Raw genomic sequence first — 20,486 nt, 5'->3', positions numbered from 1 at the left:
AGGATGTTTAATGGTTGGAACGTGGATTTAATTGCCAGATTGTTCCTTCCAGAGGAGATGTCACAGGTTCTATCCATCTCGTTTACTCGGGCTACCCATGCAGATACACTTATATGGAACTTCTCTACTTCAGGGGAATATCTTGTTAAATCAGGCTACAAACTTGTCCTGCCTAATTTCGTGGAACCTAAAGCAACTGTAACTTCGCCAATTTGGGCTAAATTATGGCAATTAGATTCCCCACCGAAGGTTAAGCACTGGCTGTGGCGAGCGTGTCGTAATATTCTACCAACGAAATCTATACTACTTGGCAAGCGGATTACAAAGGATGACCATTGCCCTTTTTGCAGCAAAATCGAGACAATAATGCACATGCTATTCCTTTGTGAGAAAGCTCGACTGTGTTGGACAATAACAGGGATTCCGTTGGATAGATCAGCCACTAGTTTTAGTGATACTCTATTGGGGTTTATTGATCGGCACAGTGATGATCACTGCTTGTTATTCGGTGTGTTGTGCTACTTTATCTGGTTTGACAGAAACCGACGAGTTTGGCAACAAACTAATATTCCTCTGTACAACATTGTCATGGTAGCTACCAGCTTTCTTAGAGAATGGAAGAACGCGCAGATTGATCGAAGCAATTCCTCTGTATCGTCGGCTTCAGTTCCGACATGGGCTCCTCCTCCGACTGGGGTTGTAAAGTGTAACGTTGATGCAGCTGTCCATATGACTGAGGGTCGTTCATCGTATGCTGGCCTTGTCCAAAATGAAGCTAGACAGTTCTTGGTAGCTTGCATGGGTCATTTTGCGGGGGTGCTAAAACCTCACATCGCAGAGGCCATCGGCCTTAGGGAGGTTTTATCTTGGTTGCTCACGAGATCTATTGGTAGGGTTCTAGTTGAAACAGATTGCCTACGACTGTTTCAAGCTGTAACTACTAGTTTTGATTCTTATTCCGATTGGGCACCAGTGCTAGAAGAGATTAAACAACTACTTTCTCAAATACCATCTAGTGAATTGGTTTGGGTTAGGAGGCAAGGTAACAAGTCTGCACATGCTCTTGCTCGTATGACATGTTTACATCCTTGTTTCCGTCTATGGGACTCGACTCTCCAATGTATTGCAGATCTTATTTCTCATGATTTATTATAAATATATGATCTTATTTACTTTCAAAAAAAATATATAGTTCAATTAAATGAGGTTAAGATGGTCATTTTAAGATATTTACCACATTGGCATTATGACGTGGATTAATTGTTGTCCAAATAAGCTTTCAGTTAAGTAAAAGTGGGTCTAAACTCAGTCCTATTGTATTTTCCAATTGTCTATTTCATTAGGAGACACCAAAATAAAAAGAATTAAAAATTTAGACAATCAATTAATAATATTTTCCGTTTAAATACCAAAATAGAAAAATATCACAAGTTCATATACCAAAAATATAATTAAATTCGCCTGTATTTATTATTCTCTTAAAAGTAATGCGTTTATTAGTTTTTGTTTTCCTCCAAATTACACAGTGGCCTAGAAAGCAGAAACGAGCATCCATGGCAGGCCCAAACAGCTATAGGTCTTAGGCTATTTTTTAGTATTCTTCAACAACGACCTCAATAAAAGCTGCTCCAACTGCTACGGAGCTGTGTCTGGTTAATATGAAAGTGAGAAAGAGCTAACAGATTTTAAAAAGTCCGCATAATAACAAACCCTGTACTTGAAGCTCCACCATTATCAAATCTCTTCCTTAACTAATTTTCCCTTTTGACCATTTTTCGCTTTTATTGTTCGTATTCTATACATCTCCATTAATTTCCCACCAAATCCTCTCTCTCTTCCTCTCAAAGCTTACAAAAGAAAGAGTAAAAAATAATTAATTAAAAAAGAAAAAGAAAGAGTCAGCAAATTAATGATTCTCACGTCCCACGAACAAAAATCCATTTCTTGAATCCAACTCTATCTTTTCAATTCTTTATTTCTCTCTCAAAGCTTCTTTCAACAACAGCAACAGCAAAAGCAACAGCAAATCTCTTTTTTCTCTTTTTCTTGTTTTCTTGACCCATTCAAGAAAAATAACAATTTTTTTTTTTTGTTTATTGTCTTTGTTTTTTATAATATTTCAAGAAACGCCCTTTTCATTGCCAGCCATGACTGAGGTGCTCCATTCTCCTTCCCATTTCCCTTCATCGCCAAGCACTAGTCTTGCTTCTAATTCATCTTCTTGTGCACTCAATCCTTCTTCTTCTTCCTTATCTTGCGTACCCACAAGGCAAATATCTTCGATACAAGGTAATGGTGGTGGTTGTGGCCGTGGCCAGGAGGCGGAGGAGGGTTCTTCGTTGACTGTGTGTGACCAAGATGAGGACTTTGTGAAAGAAAGTGCGAAGAAACATACAGAACAGCTTTCTTTGTTGGCTTTGGTTGTGACTATATTTAGGAAATCTTTGGTGGCTTGTAAAAGTGACAGAAGGGAGCTTTGTGCTATGGAGATCGGTTGGCCAACCAATGTGCGTCATGTGGCCCATGTCACCTTTGATAGGTTCAATGGGTTTCTTGGCTTGCCTGTGGAGTTCGAGCCGGAAGTTCCCAGGAGGGCCCCCAGTGCTAGGTACATTATGCTACATTGTGTTTTTCTTATTAGTACTCGTTCAAATGTGAATTTGGTGGTTCCTTCAATTATTATTGGATTTTCAATTGGCTTATACAAATGGAATTTTTAGCTTATGCAACTAGATTCTTGGAATTGTGAATTTTCTCTCTTTCCCTTCACTTTCCTAGGTATGCAATGTTGGATTGCCTGTTGTGGTTCTTCCTCTTCTTTGCATGATTCATTTTGATGTCCAGTTTTCAGTACTTGTATAGATGGTGCACATAATTCGTGGATTCATTTTTCTTAGGTTCTATTGGCAAATTATTTGCAATTAATTGTTGGTTCCATGCAATTTTCCCCATTTTGTGGTGTTAATGTTCTTATGAAGCTCTAGTTTAGGGGAAAAATATTTTAGGGTAAATATTTGCAACTGATACATGGGAAGGTTAAGGATCTTTAGGTGCTATTATCTCATCTTAGATGCTCGTTTGTCATTTATTATAGTGAAGCTAAACACATATCAGAATTGAATACCGACCAATATTTGGAGGACACTAGAACCCTTTGCTGGGAGTCGAGAAGATTTGAAAGATATTGGTGTTTCTTATAAATGTTTGTTGATGTTATTTCTCTGGTTTCTCTGTTCTTTCCAATTTGAGAAGATGTCATAGATCTTAAAAAAAACAACCACACAGTTTGCTTATAATGTTACAGATGGCAACGGTAAGTGGTCATAATATTTAACCATTTCATTAGCCACATTCTAAACCACCAAGCCTCCCACCCCACTATCGCCCCAAACTGGGCAATGTTGTCCCCAGTTAGCGTATTGCCATCTATTACTGTAACAAAATGAGAAGCAAGTATGTCAATTTGTTGAAGTTCTTGTTGCAAATCCAGTAATCCAGGTGTTTTTATTCTATTTTTTCACCTTTAAAATTTTTGTGGGGCCTTCCTTTTTTGTTTTGTTGATGAATCATAATCTTTGGATTGTAGTGTATTGCTGTCTCAGTAGATTTGTGAACTTGAATTTGACTGTCTTTAATCCTCTATTTTCCAATTTAATTAGATATTTGAACTTGAACCTTACTGTGTTTAATCCTCTACTTTTTCAATTTAATTATGCATATTGATCCTTAAGAATGGCTTTAAGAACCATTTCATAAATGCAAAAAAACTTAATTCTTAGAGCTGTGAGTTTTAGTGTGGTTGAGGAGTAAGTGACCTTTATAGATTGTCAAAAGACTTGCTGAGGTGCAATTTCTGACATCATATACGTTATTATTTAAATGGTTGTCATTGCGGGAATGCATGTTGTTGGGTTTAAGCCTCTTGACTGCTTTAAAACACAGGTATATATACTTATTGGATTTGTCCATTGCTTAATTCTTTTAGGATCTTCAACAAATGTTACATGTTTTCGGTTGTGTGGAGACATGTCATCTGCCAAGATAAAAGCATCTAGAAATTCTAGGTCTCGTTAATCCAATGTAGAAAAGTAATAGTAACAATAGTATGGCATTGTTGAATGAATAATTGATTTCATATTTTTCTTGGTTCCACTATAGTCAAAACTTGTGATCGTTTCTATTTAAAATGAACGTTCAACAATATAGGGGTGAAACAATTTATGAGGAAAAAAACCTTGTAAGAAAGTTCATGGGTGTGTTTGATGCAGTCTGTAATGGGTTTTAGAACCTGTTCTACACATATTGTTTTGAAATTGAGACTTGGGTGTTTGATGAGATTGTGGAAGTGGTTTCTGTGTTTTAATGTCAATGACTCAGTGATTCATAGTCCATTAGATGAACAGATGCCATTCCAACTCCAATGGACACACAATTTTAACAAAATTTGATTTCATTCAAACACAACTGAATTTTATATACTATTGGATAGACGCATCTCAAAGACAAAATGATACAGCAATATTGATAAACCACAAAACCACCAGATTATAGAATTTCATGTGTAAAATTTATGTTTCTGAACCTTCAATTTGAATTTCTTTAATATGCCAAGAATCAGTCTTCTTTGGAACTTGGAAGATATTTGTTTGACTTACCCTCACTTTCTTTCTTTATTTTTTTTTCCATTTTACAAAATATTGATTTCTTTTTAATATTTAACCCATTGAACTCCATCACAAATGAGAATATGGGATCCTTTGTAAGACCACAAATGCTACAACTAGGCATCATCTGATAATAGTTTGGTTAAGTTGCAAGTTGCAAGAAATACCCCTGGCACTTGCAATTGCAAATTTCTTCTTACAAAATATAAGTTGCCTAATATAAACCCTATGAAAAATCCAAGTATTGGTACTTATTTGTTTCTGTTTATGGCATCTTAAATTGTAACAACCATAACTCTTTCACAATTACTCAACTGTTCAAGTATTTTCCCTCATTCCACTTAACAGAAACCTTCTCGTTATGTAGCGCAACTGTCTTCGGAGTTTCAACAGAATCCATGCAGTTGTCATACGACTCTAGAGGGAATAGTGTACCAACAATACTGTTGCTAATGCAAAGACACTTATATGCACAGGGAGGCTTGCAGGTACACCATCATCCTGTTATTTTCTCCATTAGCATCTAGAGGTTTGCACCAAAGAATACGTAATTGTGAAAAAGAGAAGAAAAAACTTTTAAAAGTTGTTTATGATTCATGAGCATTCACTTGTTTAATTTATAGTTAGATGAATTAGAGTTTATATTGGTTCGGTTGGTCATAATTAAATGGTTATTTACTGCATTTAGGCTGAAGGAATTTTCAGAATTAATGCTGAAAATAGTCAGGAGGAATATGTGAGGGATCAGTTGAATAGAGGAGTGGTACCAGAGGGCATTGACGTACACTGTTTGGCAGGACTTATCAAGGTATAGCAACAAATTTAATACAAGCTCATTACCCTATTAAATGCATTCTACTTCAGAATTTTGATAAATTTAGCAAGACAGTATAGTTAAGGATTCATCCAACATGAGTTGAAATGACTGCAGATGGCTTTTTTCCTATTTTTCTAGTTTTTAATAGGTTTGATATGTGTTAGTAGCAATCAAAATTATGTCAAGCCAAGGAATAAAAGATATTATCCAAATGGTTAATAAATCAGGGGAGTTGTTCTTTTTGGTCTTGGGGGAGTGCTGATTACTGGAAGAAATTCTGCCATATTGATCACCCCTTAAAAGCAACTGCCAGTCCTCACCACTATCCTTAGCGGCAAAGCCTACCACTGTCCTTTTTCCGAATTGATGCTATGGCACCAGTACCATGTATTAATGGCATTGCCATATACTGACTGCATGGATGATACTTAAAAGTCTCAAACAGAATGTTTATTTAGTTTGTATTTAAGGGACCGTAAGCAGCTCTGAATTTTTGGCCTGTTCTTACTTTTGCACATTTGGACTTCCAGTTTTACTTCCTGAATAAATGGAAATATTACTCTTCTATGCTTTGATGTTATGGGTAATGTTGTTTGTTATGAAATTGAATCAAACCGTTATCTTGAATAAAACAATTGCAGATAAATCCCAAAATTTCTATTTTGATAGTATTTTTTTTTTTCTTTTCAAATTCAAAATTTCTATTTTGGTAGTTTTTTTTTTTTTTTCTTTTCAAATTAAATTTTATCTTACGCATCCTGATGTTATATAATCACGTTTGCATACAGTGGCTGCTTCTTTTAACACAATTTTTACATAGCTTTGCAACTACTTCATTTATTGACCTGGAGTATGATTTTTCTGTAGGCTTGGTTTAGAGAGCTGCCAACTGGGGTTCTGGATCCTTTATCACCTGAGCAAGTAATGCAATGCCAAACAGAAGATGATTGTGCCGAGCTTGCAAGGCATCTACCTCCTACTGAAGCTGCTCTTCTGGATTGGGCCATCAACTTGATGGTTGATGTTGTCCAGCAAGAACATGTAAACAAGATGAATGCACGTAACATAGCCATGGTTTTTGCACCCAACATGACTCAGGTTAGTCTCCATGTTACTTAAGATTCCACAGACATGGCATACCCTCCAGTAATAGAATCTAGACCTTCCTAAGCTGTAATAATTTCTTCTAGTTATGTAGTATATGTTTTATAGACGTTTTGTTTGCATTCAAATGTGTCCACCCCATCCTTTTTCTTAAGATCATGGCTTATGTATGCTTTTGGACTCTGCTAAAATGCCATATAAAATCAGAAGAAACTATATGGATCTACCAAGAATATACTGGGAAATATATGTTAGTCTCTGTCAAAACTAAGCCACTAAAAATTTTTAATGGTTATGGAAGTTATGGATCTGGGTAGTTGTTGGTATGCTGATGTAAAAAGTCTTGATCTCATTGCAGATGGCAGATCCTTTGACTGCACTAATGTATGCGGTTCAAGTGATGAACTTTCTTAAGACACTGATCTTAAGGACTCTGCGAGTGAGGGAAGATTCCTTGGGGGAGCTAACTCCTGCTTCACATTTTGAGCCGTTTGATGAGAACGGTCATGAGAGTCCTTCACAATCCTGTGCTGAAGCTACTAAAGAAAATGAAAAGACAGAGCAAACCTTCATTGCTCAAGAACCTGCTGTTGAAAGTTCCTCCAACTCTAGTCAAAAAAATGTTATAAATGGAGGAGACTGCAACTCTACAATCTCTGCTGAGAAGTCAATGGCCAAATACAAGGCTACTGTTCAGGCTGATAAATTTATGGAAGAAACTGATGCTGGTGGTCAAGCAAGTCCTGGGAAAAGCATGGTTGGTCAATCAAGTAATTCAAATGACCGAAAGAGTCCTGGTAAGATAAATAGGAAGAAATCTGGTCTTCGTGTAATATCGCCTGTTGAAAAGACTCGGGGACTTAGCAACTTGAGCCGTATAGATTCAAGGGCAGAACTTATTGAAGCTTGGCGATGAAGGACATGTTGGACACCAGTGGTTCTATGAAAAACTGTCTGAATTTGGAAGTTGATGTTTGTGAATTATTAATGTATGTTGTCCTCTGTTTTGTTGGCTGGTTTCTAATTTCCTTGATGATTCCATAGTTTGAAACTGACCTCTCACTAGAGTGTTACAGCTGCTTTTTTTAACGTTCTTCAAAAAATGTAATTTCATATTTTTTTTCTAACCCATCAACACATATTAGTTCATTTATAATTCATTTGTAGCTTTAGCATTATATATATTATGGAACGAAAGGAAAATATAAAATATAACAAAAATAAATAGGAAAGAAAGTTGAGAGGGAGAACTGAGAGAGTTTCCTTTATTACATCTTAACAAAATTCTTCTATTTTCCTTTTTTTAGGAATTTTTTATATTTTATTTATTTTTTTACAATTTGATTGGATGTTAGAACATATTTTCAAAGTTTTAAGATAATTATATTTAGATAATTACAACTTTAAAATCTTTTTAATTCTTTGTTATTATCTACACATTTGTTTTATCTCTTTAAAACTCGCAATGGCTGTCTCCGTCTCTCTTACTCTCCATTACTCTCTAATGGAAAAAGCTCAAAAGTTTATATCTTTATTTATATGCATTAGAGAACATTTTCATGTATAAGCATTTGCACGTATCATTGCTTCAACAATGTACTTTTGTATTCATTTATTTTTATTTATTCTTTGATTTCTTCTGTGTCTCACTGGGGGAGTTACTTATCAAAATTGAGTTAAAGTTTCAATTTTAGTTTAGTTGTATTTAGTGCAGATAAATTTTAACTTTTTAACCATATGGTTTTAATCATTTTACTTGATTTATTTAATTAAATAGTTTAACACAAATTAATGTTTAAATAAGAGAACTAATTTTTAATTAAATTAGCTAAATGTTAAAAGTTGTTCTTGAAAATCCTATAATTTATAGAGTTATAAATTAATAAAAAATAATGAAAATCCTATAATTTAGAGTTATAAATTAATGAAAAATAATGACTAGAATTTGATAAGTTCAAGAAGGAGCTGGTCTTTTTATACAGAGAAAGTCAAAATTTCTCTAGAAGTAAGGAGGTGGTCTTTTTATAGATTTTTTCCTAATTCACCTTTGAAAAGACAATTAAATGGTTCATAAATTTCAAAAAAAAAAAAAAAAACGATGGTAAATGATGAAAGAGACGATGAGTTACTTAAATGAAGAGTTTTATTTGCTTAGATTTCTAACAAAACAAAAACGTAGACTCAACTATTCAATATATTCACTGATTTTTAATTTATGTTGCACACGTTTTTAATATATGTGCACTGTCAAGTAAATATGTCCATATTTTTGCTATAAGTGTGGACTAACTAGTTTATGTATTTGCAATACTTTAAGTTGTCAAAAGGTAAAGTTGTTCACGAGAACCAAATTATAAGTGTACACAGCCATAAGTAAATATAAATGAGCACAGAAATTTTGATTTAAGCACTATCATTTGGAGAAAAATTTCCTTTCATTCTTGATTTATTAGAGTTGTGCGTAAATCTCACTGTACGTAAACATTTAATTATTAAGCAATAACAAAAATTGTATATATAATTCAGACTATGTTTGCAACTCCAAAAATTTAATCTATGTGTATAAATTGAAGTTCTCATTTTCTTAATGCACGGTTCAATCAGTTTTGGAACATTAATTGCGCAACTACTGTAATGTCTGTCACTTTCTTAAAATTCTCTCAAAATCAATATTTAAACTAAAATCAAACGAATGTTATATTAGACTTTTTACTTTGACGCTAGTCCCAAAGTTACTATTTTAAGCAATTTTCTTTATATAAATAAAACACAATCTAAGAAAATTTTCTTTTATAAATAAACGGAGGGAGTATCTAACTTTGTGACTCTATATACAACAAAAAATTTTAAATACCAACATAATTAAGTTCTAAATTTATTTTAATACTAATTCACAAATTTTTTTTTTTACTTCCATAAGTTGTTAAGGCCTCTATCCGTTTTAATGATCCACAGTAAATCTGATTAATTATCGCTCGTCTTCAGAGGCAAAGGGACTGGTCAGAAGAAGTTTGCAATGCGGAGGATGTTAAAAACTAAATAAAAAGCAAATACAAACTTGAAAGAATTAATTAGGATAAGAAAGTTATTCATTAGGAGTATTGACGAAAAAAACATTATATTAACAAAAAAAATAGAACAAGAAGAGAAAACTACACATCTTAATCTATATTAATAATATTCAATATAATAATTTTTACTTTTAAAATCTAATCATATTAATTATAAAGCATTAAATTAAAATTTTTAAAAATTAATTTTTTTCTCTATATTTCGATTGAACACTTAAAATATTTTTAAAGTTTAAAAATTAATATTTATTTACTAATTAATATGCAAAAAACAAGTAAAGGATTTTTGAACTATTCAAAGTAAAGAAAGATTCAGTAATATAGTATTTATGCGGTTAATAAAAGTGCCTATATATTTTATGTTTAATTTTACTTTATATTGATTCTTAACAATTCATAATCTTTAAAAAGAAAATGAAATTACTTCCAAATCAAAATACATGTAAAATAATTTATTAATATAATTATAACAATTTGGATTTATTTATTTTTCTAAAATGATAAATCAAAAAATTTTCAAAATATAATATAATTCAAATATTAAGAAGCACGGATATACTACTAGTTTATAGATAAAGAAAAAAAATAGTAACAATCACTATGAAAAATTCGCTTAAATCATTTGATGTTATTATGTACTTTTTGAAAATTTATAAAGTGTGGGGTTTAGGTGTTCACTCACAGCATTATTGAATTTCAGGAGCATTAAACATGTGGACCGCTAAATGGACATCCACACATAATTATTTAATAATAATTTTCTTAGATATCTAGTTTTTAAAAAGTGTCGGTTAAAGCTTTATTAAGAAAAAATCATGTGAAATAAAAATTTAAGTAAAAGAAAATTGACTATATTATTCCTTTCTAAAATATTCACAAATATTCAATAAAATGTTATCTCATTAAAAATATTTATTAGGAAAATTTAGTAGAAACCTTGGCCAAAGGAAAAAGAACATAACCTACCTTTTATATATATATTTTAACTTCTTTCTAGTTCTATTTCTGTTTCCTTTTCATTCTTTTGTTTTTTTTTTTTATTTGTTATTGATAGCTATGGAAAATACGTCAACAATCTAAATATTATAATTTGGATTATCAAAAGTTGTGTAAATGGTCATTTAACCTTTTCCTAGAGGAGGGCTTCCCTTTATATACACGATATAAGAATAGTGGGCAAGAGATATCTGGCGATATCTCCTAATATCACACCCCTATCTTCTTTATGTTATCCTTTTCTAAGTTCTTGCTAGATATGATGTCTATTAGAGATGTCCCCCTAGAAGGTATAATGACATTTATGTCAAGATCATTACCTCCAAGGTATCTTCTCGGGTTCTCAAGTAGTTTTTCTTGTGGGCCAAGATGCTCGGGGTTCATACTAAGATGTTTGGGAGGACTCGGGTACTGCGCTTGGATCTAAAAGTATATTTATTCTATTCCACTGGTCTCGACCCATGGACCTAGGGTCTATTAATAGCTAATCGGTTAAAAAGCGAGGCACGATATAATTGGCGCTTTGATGGCAGTTACCTATTTTTTAAATTTTGAAAAGAGACTTTCCAATTACTACGACGTTTTAGTTTTCAGTGATGATTCATATGGTTTTGGAGGCTATATAAGGGCATCCTCTGCTTTTTCAAGGGATTTTCTTGGTTATTTCCTAACTTATTTCAACTTCCTCTTCTGCAGTTGCTTCTTCGTGTCATTCAGGTATTATTCATTCTTCAATCACAGCTAAATTGTTACCTCATATTGTTTGCATTTTTCAAATATGAGCTCCAGTCATCAGTCCAAAGGCAAGGCCCCAGCAGAGTCCTCTGGCCATAAGGATGAACAACTTAAACTTCGAAGTAGACCATCTCATTTTAGGAGCGATAGACTCTGATTCAGACTTTGAGTATGAGGTCAATTTAATCAAGAGGAGGCTGCATGGGATTTTTCCTTCTGCTAGAGGCATGGGCTCGCCTTCTGTTAACCAATCTCGCACTGCTTCTCCGATACCCATGTTGCGAGATGAGACTACTCCCGAGCAGTCCCCTGAGCCAAAGAGGACAAGGGCTTCGTCGGCTTGGCCTTAGAAAGAGAATGTGCGAGTCCACGACCTGAGCACTATACTGACTAAGCACAACATAAAAGGGATTCATGCTTGATATCTGATCCCTAATGAGTATCGAATTGGGATTCCTCCTTTAGAGATGAGGGCATAGAGTTGGATCAGAACACTTTAATTGTATACATTGAAGATTGCTGAACAGGAGTGCGTTTCCCCTTCAAGGAATTATTTTAGCTTTCTATAATGAATGAGGGGCAACTGTTGGTCAGATTGCTCCCAACAGTATCCAGATGATACAGGAAGCCGACCTTTTGTCTGGTCAGACGAGCTTCAAGTTGAACGTGCATCAACTGAACACTATGTTTAATTTTGTCTGGAGGGGGCTGAGGATCATTCACACCTTACCGCTCGGACTAATTATAACTTATTCCTTCTGAAAAGTTCATTAATCAAAGGGATGTGGAAGGAAAAATCCTTATCAATCACCGAGAGGGGTTTAGGGTACCCTCTAATTGAAGCTAGGGGGCTTTTGAGATGAAGGCTCCTTGAGCCTTAGACCATGTTGAGGCCCGCCAAGTAAAAACTCTGAACAAAGTATGCCTTTAACCCCCTCCTCCTTTGGTCCCACTATTGAATGCCAACATCCCTTTGGGTCCACGAATCCAATCGTCGAGGAAGAAGGGTCCCCAGGGGACTAGGGGTGAGTTACGTCTAATCGTACTCTTTTCCCTCTTGTACTGAACTTCTTTTTAACTTTTTTCTTTTTTTGCAGCAATGGCTCCAAAATTATCTAAGGAGATGAAGGCTCGCCTGGCAGCGAATTGTGACCAATTGCTAGCTGCTCAGTTTCGGCAAGGCTCGGGGGAAGCTCAGAACAGCCAACTTGCTTTTAGGCGCTCCTCTAGCCGAGCTTCTTGCAGTTGATCCTACCATCGTGAGGGAATCTGACCTTGCTACTGCTTGTGCTACTAGTCCAAAGGCCTTTGAGCCGAGGATAAGGAATAAGCGACAGTGAGGAGGTGATGATGAACCTTATTCTCCCATCTCTGAGAAAGGAATCCAGCTTAGGACAACCGTAAGGAGAAAATACGGGAAGGATGCATTGGCCAGCGATGGCCAAATTGCTCGAGCACTGGCGGCTCAATCTGTTCTTCCTGTCGACTTGGTGCACCAAGAGGGATTAAAGGAAGAATGCTTCCTTGACCAGATCAACAGTGAGCTTTTACAGGTATATTCTTCTCAAGTTCCTCTTCTCTCTCCCCTTCCCTTTTTTTTTTATGTACATGCATATCTTGTTTTGTGCCTTTACTCATTTCAGTTGGTGAGCGTACACAATGATACACGTCGCCAGGTAATGGAGTCCCTGGAGCTGGTCGCTACCCTAACTAAGGATTTGAAGGCTGAGAAAGCCAAGGTTGAGAATCTGGAGAACTTCATCCAGGCCCAAACTTTGGAGCACAATCGTTTTGTTGGGGAGTTTGTAGATAGGATCAGGGCTATCTCCAAGGAAAGGGATGCTCACCTCGACTCCACTCAAACTCAGTGCTCGGGTGGAGCTATTGCTTAAACGAGGAGAGGAGGATGTCACCACCATTCAGCTACTTAAAGTAGATTTAGCTCGAGTGGAGGATGCTGCTGCAGTGGCCATCCGCTCAGTTAATGATATGCCACTGCATCAATCTGACCTCATTATTGCTGAGCTCCGGACAAGGTTTCCTGATGGAGACTAAGATTTTGTCAATCAAATTTATGCATATCAAAACTTGGGTATATAAATGCACAAAATTAAAAGCACAAAAAATTAAAATTTAATATAAATATGAAATATACCAATTAAGTGTAGTCTGATTTGTCTTCTAATGTCTTGTAGAATATGTGAGTGGACTACCCTCAATGACATACCCAGAAAATTTATTGAGCGGTCCAATTAAAATATATAATTTACAAAAATAATATATATCAATATAAATACATCTCTTTCAATGTAAGGTACCAAACAGTTATTAGCAACTCATGGGTATTTTAGTAAGTCAGTTTTACATATGTTATCTCTAACATTAGATGGATAATAGCTCTTATGTTAGGTTGCACGTCTTAGGTCGGAAGGAATGTTTTTCACATCAAACTCAAAATTTTCAATTATAACTTGTTTAGATGATGTTAGTTGAACATTTTGAATAGTTTGATTGATTAATAAAGATGATGATTTTGCACTATTTGATTTTCTTTTAAACTATCCTACTGTAACCATAATAATAAAAATATTGTAATTATATACAAGTAAAAATGCATGTTTTTGTTGCAAAATTAATTGATTTATTTATAAATACTACAATTAGGTTGAATATAATATGAAATTAAGTTAAATAATATAATCTAAAATTAATTTCTTAAACTCTTTAAATCATAATGCATTAAGAGAAATGAGTAATTATTAGACCGAGTCTTAATCGGCTATGAAGACCAATAATTAGAAAACTAATAAAATTATAAAATTAAACAGGATGTTAACTTTTTTTTTTTTTTAGTATAATTACTCAAAGAAAAAAATATAATTGGATTTTAAGTTATATTCAAATTGACACTTAAGTCCGTAACTTATATTTCTATTTAGTAATTGTATCTTTTCGTCTAAAATGTGAGCTTTTCGTAATTAGTCAAATGCACTTTTTTGAACAGAAATAACTCATTTTTTAAATGGAAGTATTTAATAGTAGGATAAAACATATGTTATGACATCATAATTATTTCTTAAATGTAAAGGGACTTAAATATCAATGTAGATATAATTTAAAAACCCAGTTGAATTTTACTTTTACTCAAATATTTTTTTTTTTTTCAAATTTGAGGGATCCCATTGCCTCCTTGGACCTAATATAGGTCCATCTATGGCTACCCTGCTATGTAATTCATGTATTCTCCCTGTCATTATGCCTTCATAGGTATCAAAAAATAAATCTGAATTATAAATATAAAATATAATAAGAATAAATAAGAGGAATTGAGTTCCTGACTCTTTAAATGCTATAGCAAGAATCAATATGTTTGACATTCATATATACTGGTTGATGGGATTTTTATTCTTTTCTTTTTCTTTTTTTTTTTTTCAATTTATATCTGAGCAGTGCTTATGGTGGTAAATCATGCTATGCTGCACTAGTAGTAAAGGAAAAATCAATCAAGCTGTATGGAATTCAATTCGATTTTGATTTTAATTGGAAAAATTTTATTTTATCCATTTTGATTCTATTATATAAAACTAAAAAATCTTAAACCCTAAAAACCAAATTAATTAACCCAAACATTAAACACTCAGTTTAATATAAATGAATCAGAACGTAAAATTCATTTATAAATGTATTACAGATAAAATTGACTTGTAAATGAATTTTTCATATTTGGAATAAATTTAAAATTTAAAATTTATTTACTTTTATTATTAAAATGTCTTTGGTATAATAAGTTTAGAAGACTAGCAGGTAAAGAATTTTATCATAAAATTTTAGGTTATTTAAGTTTGTGAAATTTATTTGAAAGTTTTACTTTTTTTTTTATAAAATTTAATTATATTTCAATCCATAAAATTGAATTCGTAAAATTAGATTACTCATTTTTTCCATACTAAAAATTTATAAATAAATTTCACAAAATTTTATAAACTATTTATTCCAAACAAAGATAAATCAAAATATAAAATCAAATTACTTCATAGCTCAGGATTGGAATTTGACTGGATGCTGATACCAGAATATATAGATTTTAGATTTAAAATAATGTGGCAAAGAGAGTCACACGACTAAAGATTTCTTCTGTGGTTAGAAGAACAGGAGCTAGTTTTTGTTATGTTGGATTTATTTGCTATCCAAAGATAAGTTATTTGAAAATGAAGGACAGCAGCCAATCATTTTCCCAAGGAACCGGACATCTAGAAAAGGATAATTCAGAATATTCCAAGCCGGATTCACAATTTATATAAAAATCCAGTACTTTGAAATCCAAATTTTGATAGGACTTCCCATCTAAAGGGTACAACGACATTGTTAACATCAGTCGTTTCATTGCCAGAAACTTGACATCTGGAAACAAAAAAATTTCCATCTTGTGAAAGACATGATTCTGAGAAGATTAAGTGTGGATGTTGAATCAGTTAGATTTAACTTGAAATATAATCCGAATGAACTGAATTTTTATATAAAGAAAATCAATTAATTAAATTGTATATAACACAAAATTCAATCAATTTAGTTTAGTTTAATTTTCAAACTTAATTAAATTTTTAAGTTAAAATTAATTTGATTTAAATTTTCAATAGAAAATTATTATTGGGTCTCTGAAGTATGACCAAACTACTTAAGCAGTCCCCACTGTTTGGTTGAATATCTATTATATCCATGAGATTACTCCTTCCATCCAATTTTAAGGAATTTGACCGTTTAATTAGACTAAAAAGACCAAAATAGCCTTAGATATCAACCCAAACATCAAGCTCTCTTCTTCCTTCACCTTAGGCACAATCATCCTTCGGGCCTGTTTGACAAAATTAACTGTTTTAGTAACGTTTAACTATTAGTTGTTCGAATAATCTTTTATGAAATGTTAAAAGCTAGGCATTACATGAGTTAACTTTTTATAAAACGCTATCTTATCATCTAAAAAAAATTAATTTAAATGTTATGTTACCGAATATTATAAAAAACTAAAATCTAGTGTCTTGACCCGTCAAAACACTAAAAACTATCCAAAAAAAAGTTGTTGCCCAATACAACCTTCGTCTGGAGCCATCTTGCACCTTCTCAACAGCTGCTCTTACTGCTACAGTTGTTCCTACCCCTTCATTGCCTCTCCAACTGCCTTGGAAGCAAGCAGCTATTATAGCAGCAACTTCATCCATGAAATTTACCTTCTGGAAAACCATACATTATTCGAGGTGGGGTCTCCAAGTAGAAACCAGAAGTTGTCTTCCTTGTGAAATGAGAAGTAGGGAGAATAGGGTAGTGCACCGACTAGGCGATTAGCGCATTTGAGGGTTACCCAAGCTTGCACAGTGACAATGTCACCCTCTTGAATACCCTCTTCACCTTCAATTTCACATCTTACTTCAACTGTCGCAGGAGGTATCATTTCTGGTACCATTTGAACATCTCGTACTTGGGATGTGGAGAACAAGATGCCTTGATAGTCAGTATCATTGATCGGATCCAGTTGTTATAATAATCAGACAGTAGAAAAAGAATGAATCATGGGCTTCATCTATGATCCTTCTCTATAGTTTTATATCGCAGAATATTGACTCATAGATTTTGTCCATCTAAACCTGAGACTTAACCAACAGATTTGAAATGTTTTTTTTTTAACGTATGAATTTTATTAAGGCTCCGATTATTTTCGGAAAATAACTTACATTGAGAAAATATACAAGGAAAATATTTTCTTTGAAAAAGATTTTTCAAATAATTTATTTTCCATTTTTTATTGCAATATTGAAAGTTAGTTAAAAATTTAAAATTTTTAACTCATGAGATCATAAAATATTAATAACAATAGAAATTTCTTATTTTAAAAAATTTTATTGTTAAACATGAGAAACATGCACAAAAAAAAAAAGTAAATTATAAAAGTCGTCGGTGACTGGTGATGGTGGTTGGTGGTCAACAGTGACTGGTAATATTTGGCTATCAATGATTAATAAATTAAAAAAATATAAATTTATACAATTATAATAAGTTTGTCAGTGTTCAGAGAATGTTTTACTCTCTTGAAAATGAGATTATTTTCTTAAAAATAACTTGATTTTCCTTTGACCAGGAAAATATTTTCCGTTAACATAATGGAGCTTAATTTGAAATAACCAACAAATTGAAAAATAGAGCATAGTCTCTTTCATTTATGATTGCTCAAGTGGTATTAGGATTCTAGTTTCTCTTAAAAATAATTACCAATAACAATTATATTATAATTATATTAGACTTTATAATTGTTTGATGATTTAATATTTGACACTTATTATGTTACTATAGCTAAAGACTTAAATATAGGGAGATTAGATAGAGAGGGCGAGAAAAATAATTGAGAATTAAACGGAAATGACATCGTAGAGGGTAATTTTGTCATTTTAAAATCACCTCCCAGCATTATCTTATTTCTTCTATTAATTTACCAAAAAATCCCTAAAATTGGATGGAAGGATCATTTTAGAATGAAGAAACAAAGATGCGTAGATATTTAACCTAACAACAACTACTTTAAAATTTAATTATACGTGTCAGAGACGAAATAATAATTTTTTTTCTTTCTTAATTTTTATATAATATGAATATGAATCCAATCAATCGATTTTAGGTATTCTATAAGAGGATTTTGCGCATCAAATGACAACAGATCTTTAAAAAGCATGTTGGTAACATTCTGTTGCTAAATAGATGTTTATTTTTTTTAGGCAATTGTTACTTTCTCTGGTCCCTAACTTGCATTACATCCTGTCCTGTAATGATCTCATCCAAACTTGGAATAAAATCACATCCAGGCATAATCCACATATTATGTTCTTATTAATAATAAATTCTTCTCTTAATTTTATTGTTTTAATTTTATAGTATCTTCAAGATACCTATATTATTACTATTAAGTAACTATTGTGCTTAAAGGTAAGCACGGTTTGAAACTATTAAAATACTTTAAGGTCTAATCTGCGGTTTCATAGTTAAACAACATAATGGATTCATATATGATATATAATATATAACATAGGAAAAAAAATATAACTAGCAAAAAAGTTCTTTGATAACATCAAATATAATGTATAAAATATCAATGTTTACAATTTAAATTTACAAAAATAATAAGATTATATGTAATTAATATTTATGATACACCAGAGTATGACCAACCGATAAGAATTTATTTATAAAACAAATTAATTTGTTTCTATACTATAGTATTAAGAACATAAGAAATGATATAAAAAAGAAATTATGTTCACAATATGTATTTTCAAAGTTTCAAGTTAGATAAAATATATAACAATTAAATTAATCATACAATGACATCATAGAATATTAATGAGGTTTGATTCGGTTTTAAATGGTGTAATAAAATGAAAATCAAATTAAATTATTTTGAAAATGTTTTATTAAATTATAAATCAAACCGAACCGTTTAAAACGATAAACCATTTAAAACTGATGGTTTGATGTGGTTTAGTTTGGTTTCATGGTTGAAATCATTTAATGCTCACACCTAGCTCAATATACTAGTTGAATTCGGATGCAATATACAATTTACTCAAAAATCAACTTGCATAATAATCACCCCAAGTTTCCCAATTTTTTACAAAAATAGTAAAATAATAATAATGAAAAATATTCAATTAATTTTTTAAAATAATATCTTATAAAAAAATCGTTATTTTTAAATAAATAAATAAATAAAATATTTATTTGAAAAAAAAAATAATTATTAGCAATTATTGTTATGAGGTTAATGAAATCCTAATATAATATAAATACAAATCGAGAAGAATCCAATACCAAAAAGCTCAATGTAATTGACAATAACTAGTTGAGACTTTTACAAGCCATGAACTGTTAATTAAAAAGCTTACTAACTTAAAATTAAGTGTTGGATATAAATCAGATATCAATTACCTATGACCTGAACTATTCGGGTATAAATCAATTATCAACCGCATAAATTAGCCAAATCAACTGTTGAAGTGTGAGACATCTGCGTCTTCCTTGTTTTTTTTTTTTTTTTTTTTTGACAATAAGAACCTTCATAAACAAGAAGATTAGAAATTGATTAAAAAACAAAATTCCGAGATGATGTAAAGATGCGTGGTGGGTGTAGGGTTCAATTAGTCCATAAAGTAATCACATCACCAAACCCTGGACAGCACAATAGCACTACCAGATAACATGCTATCTGGTAAGGAAATTGCCAAAAATCACATAATTTTAACAAACAGAAAGAGAAGTCTGTGGTCCCACTCTTCCAATCTACTGGTTCATCTGACAATTTAACTTAGTGCACCGCTGGCCTTGCCTCACATCAAAGCCATTCATCCTGCTGTAGAAATTTTATTTTCCATTGTTTGATGCAGGTTTTGCCACCAACACAGCAATGTTAGATGCAGCTTGTGCCACCAAATACAAGTACATTATATGAAGGAAAATCTAGTAAAATTATATTTAGAATCTGTTCGGCAAAATTAGTTATTTTAGTAGCGGGTAACTGTCTTAGAATCTGTTCGGCAAAATTAACTCTTTTGATAACCGATAACTATTTAAGTAGTTTTTCATAAAATCCCAGCTTTTCATAAAATACTAAAAGCTAAATGTTACATGGGTTAACTTTTAAACAAACGTTACCTTAACCTCTAAAAACTAGTTCAAACTCTATATTATCAAACACTATAAAAAATAAATTAAAAAAAAAAAACACTAGAAGCTACTTAAAATATTATTGCCAAACATATTAGACATTAGATGAATTAATTTTAGCTAACTCAAACTCTATGTTATCATACACTAAAAAATAACATTTAAAAGCTACTTAACAAACTGTTGTTGAACATAGCCATAGATATCCTTAGGAGATAAAAAAAAAAAAAAAAAAAAGATGATCTTGCTTTAAGGGGAATGAAAATAACTACTCATAACTTGTAATATTAATCTTCCAGGAAAGTTCCCCATATACTTCCCATGAATTCGTAACCACCAAAACCAGAGCCATCTCCAAAACCACCCATCCTTATTCCTGTCATCCAAATGGACAAA

The 20,486-nt window shown here is 32.3% G+C and overlaps 1 protein-coding gene across 2 annotated transcripts; it reads left to right on the top strand.

Annotated features, from left to right (window-relative positions):
• Positions 1–1,619: 1,619 nt before the first annotated feature.
• Positions 1,620–7,712, top strand: LOC105637295 (Rho GTPase activating protein with PAK-box/P21-Rho-binding domain-containing protein). 2 transcript variants are annotated; one of them, XM_012220727.4, is made up of 5 exons: positions 1,629–2,608; positions 5,032–5,152; positions 5,353–5,472; positions 6,349–6,579; positions 6,944–7,712. In XM_012220727.4, the coding sequence occupies exons 1-5, from the start codon at positions 2,148–2,150 to the stop codon at positions 7,499–7,501; spliced, it is 1,491 nt and encodes a 496-aa protein (XP_012076117.1). In that variant the 5' UTR covers positions 1,629–2,147; the 3' UTR covers positions 7,502–7,712. The 2 variants fall into 2 exon arrangements, with proteins under 2 accessions (XP_037492950.1, XP_012076117.1); XM_037637022.2 differs by lacking the exon at positions 5,353–5,472 and having other exon boundaries at positions 1,620–2,608.
• The last annotated feature ends 12,774 nt before the right edge of the window (positions 7,713–20,486 follow it).

Source organism: Jatropha curcas, chromosome 1 (assembly GCF_041381405.1).
Source record: "Jatropha curcas cultivar XTBG-Jc1 chromosome 1, XTBG_Jcur_1.0, whole genome shotgun sequence".
NCBI lineage: Eukaryota > Viridiplantae > Streptophyta > Magnoliopsida > Malpighiales > Euphorbiaceae > Jatropha > Jatropha curcas.
This window is presented reverse-complemented; position numbering and strand designations above follow the sequence as displayed.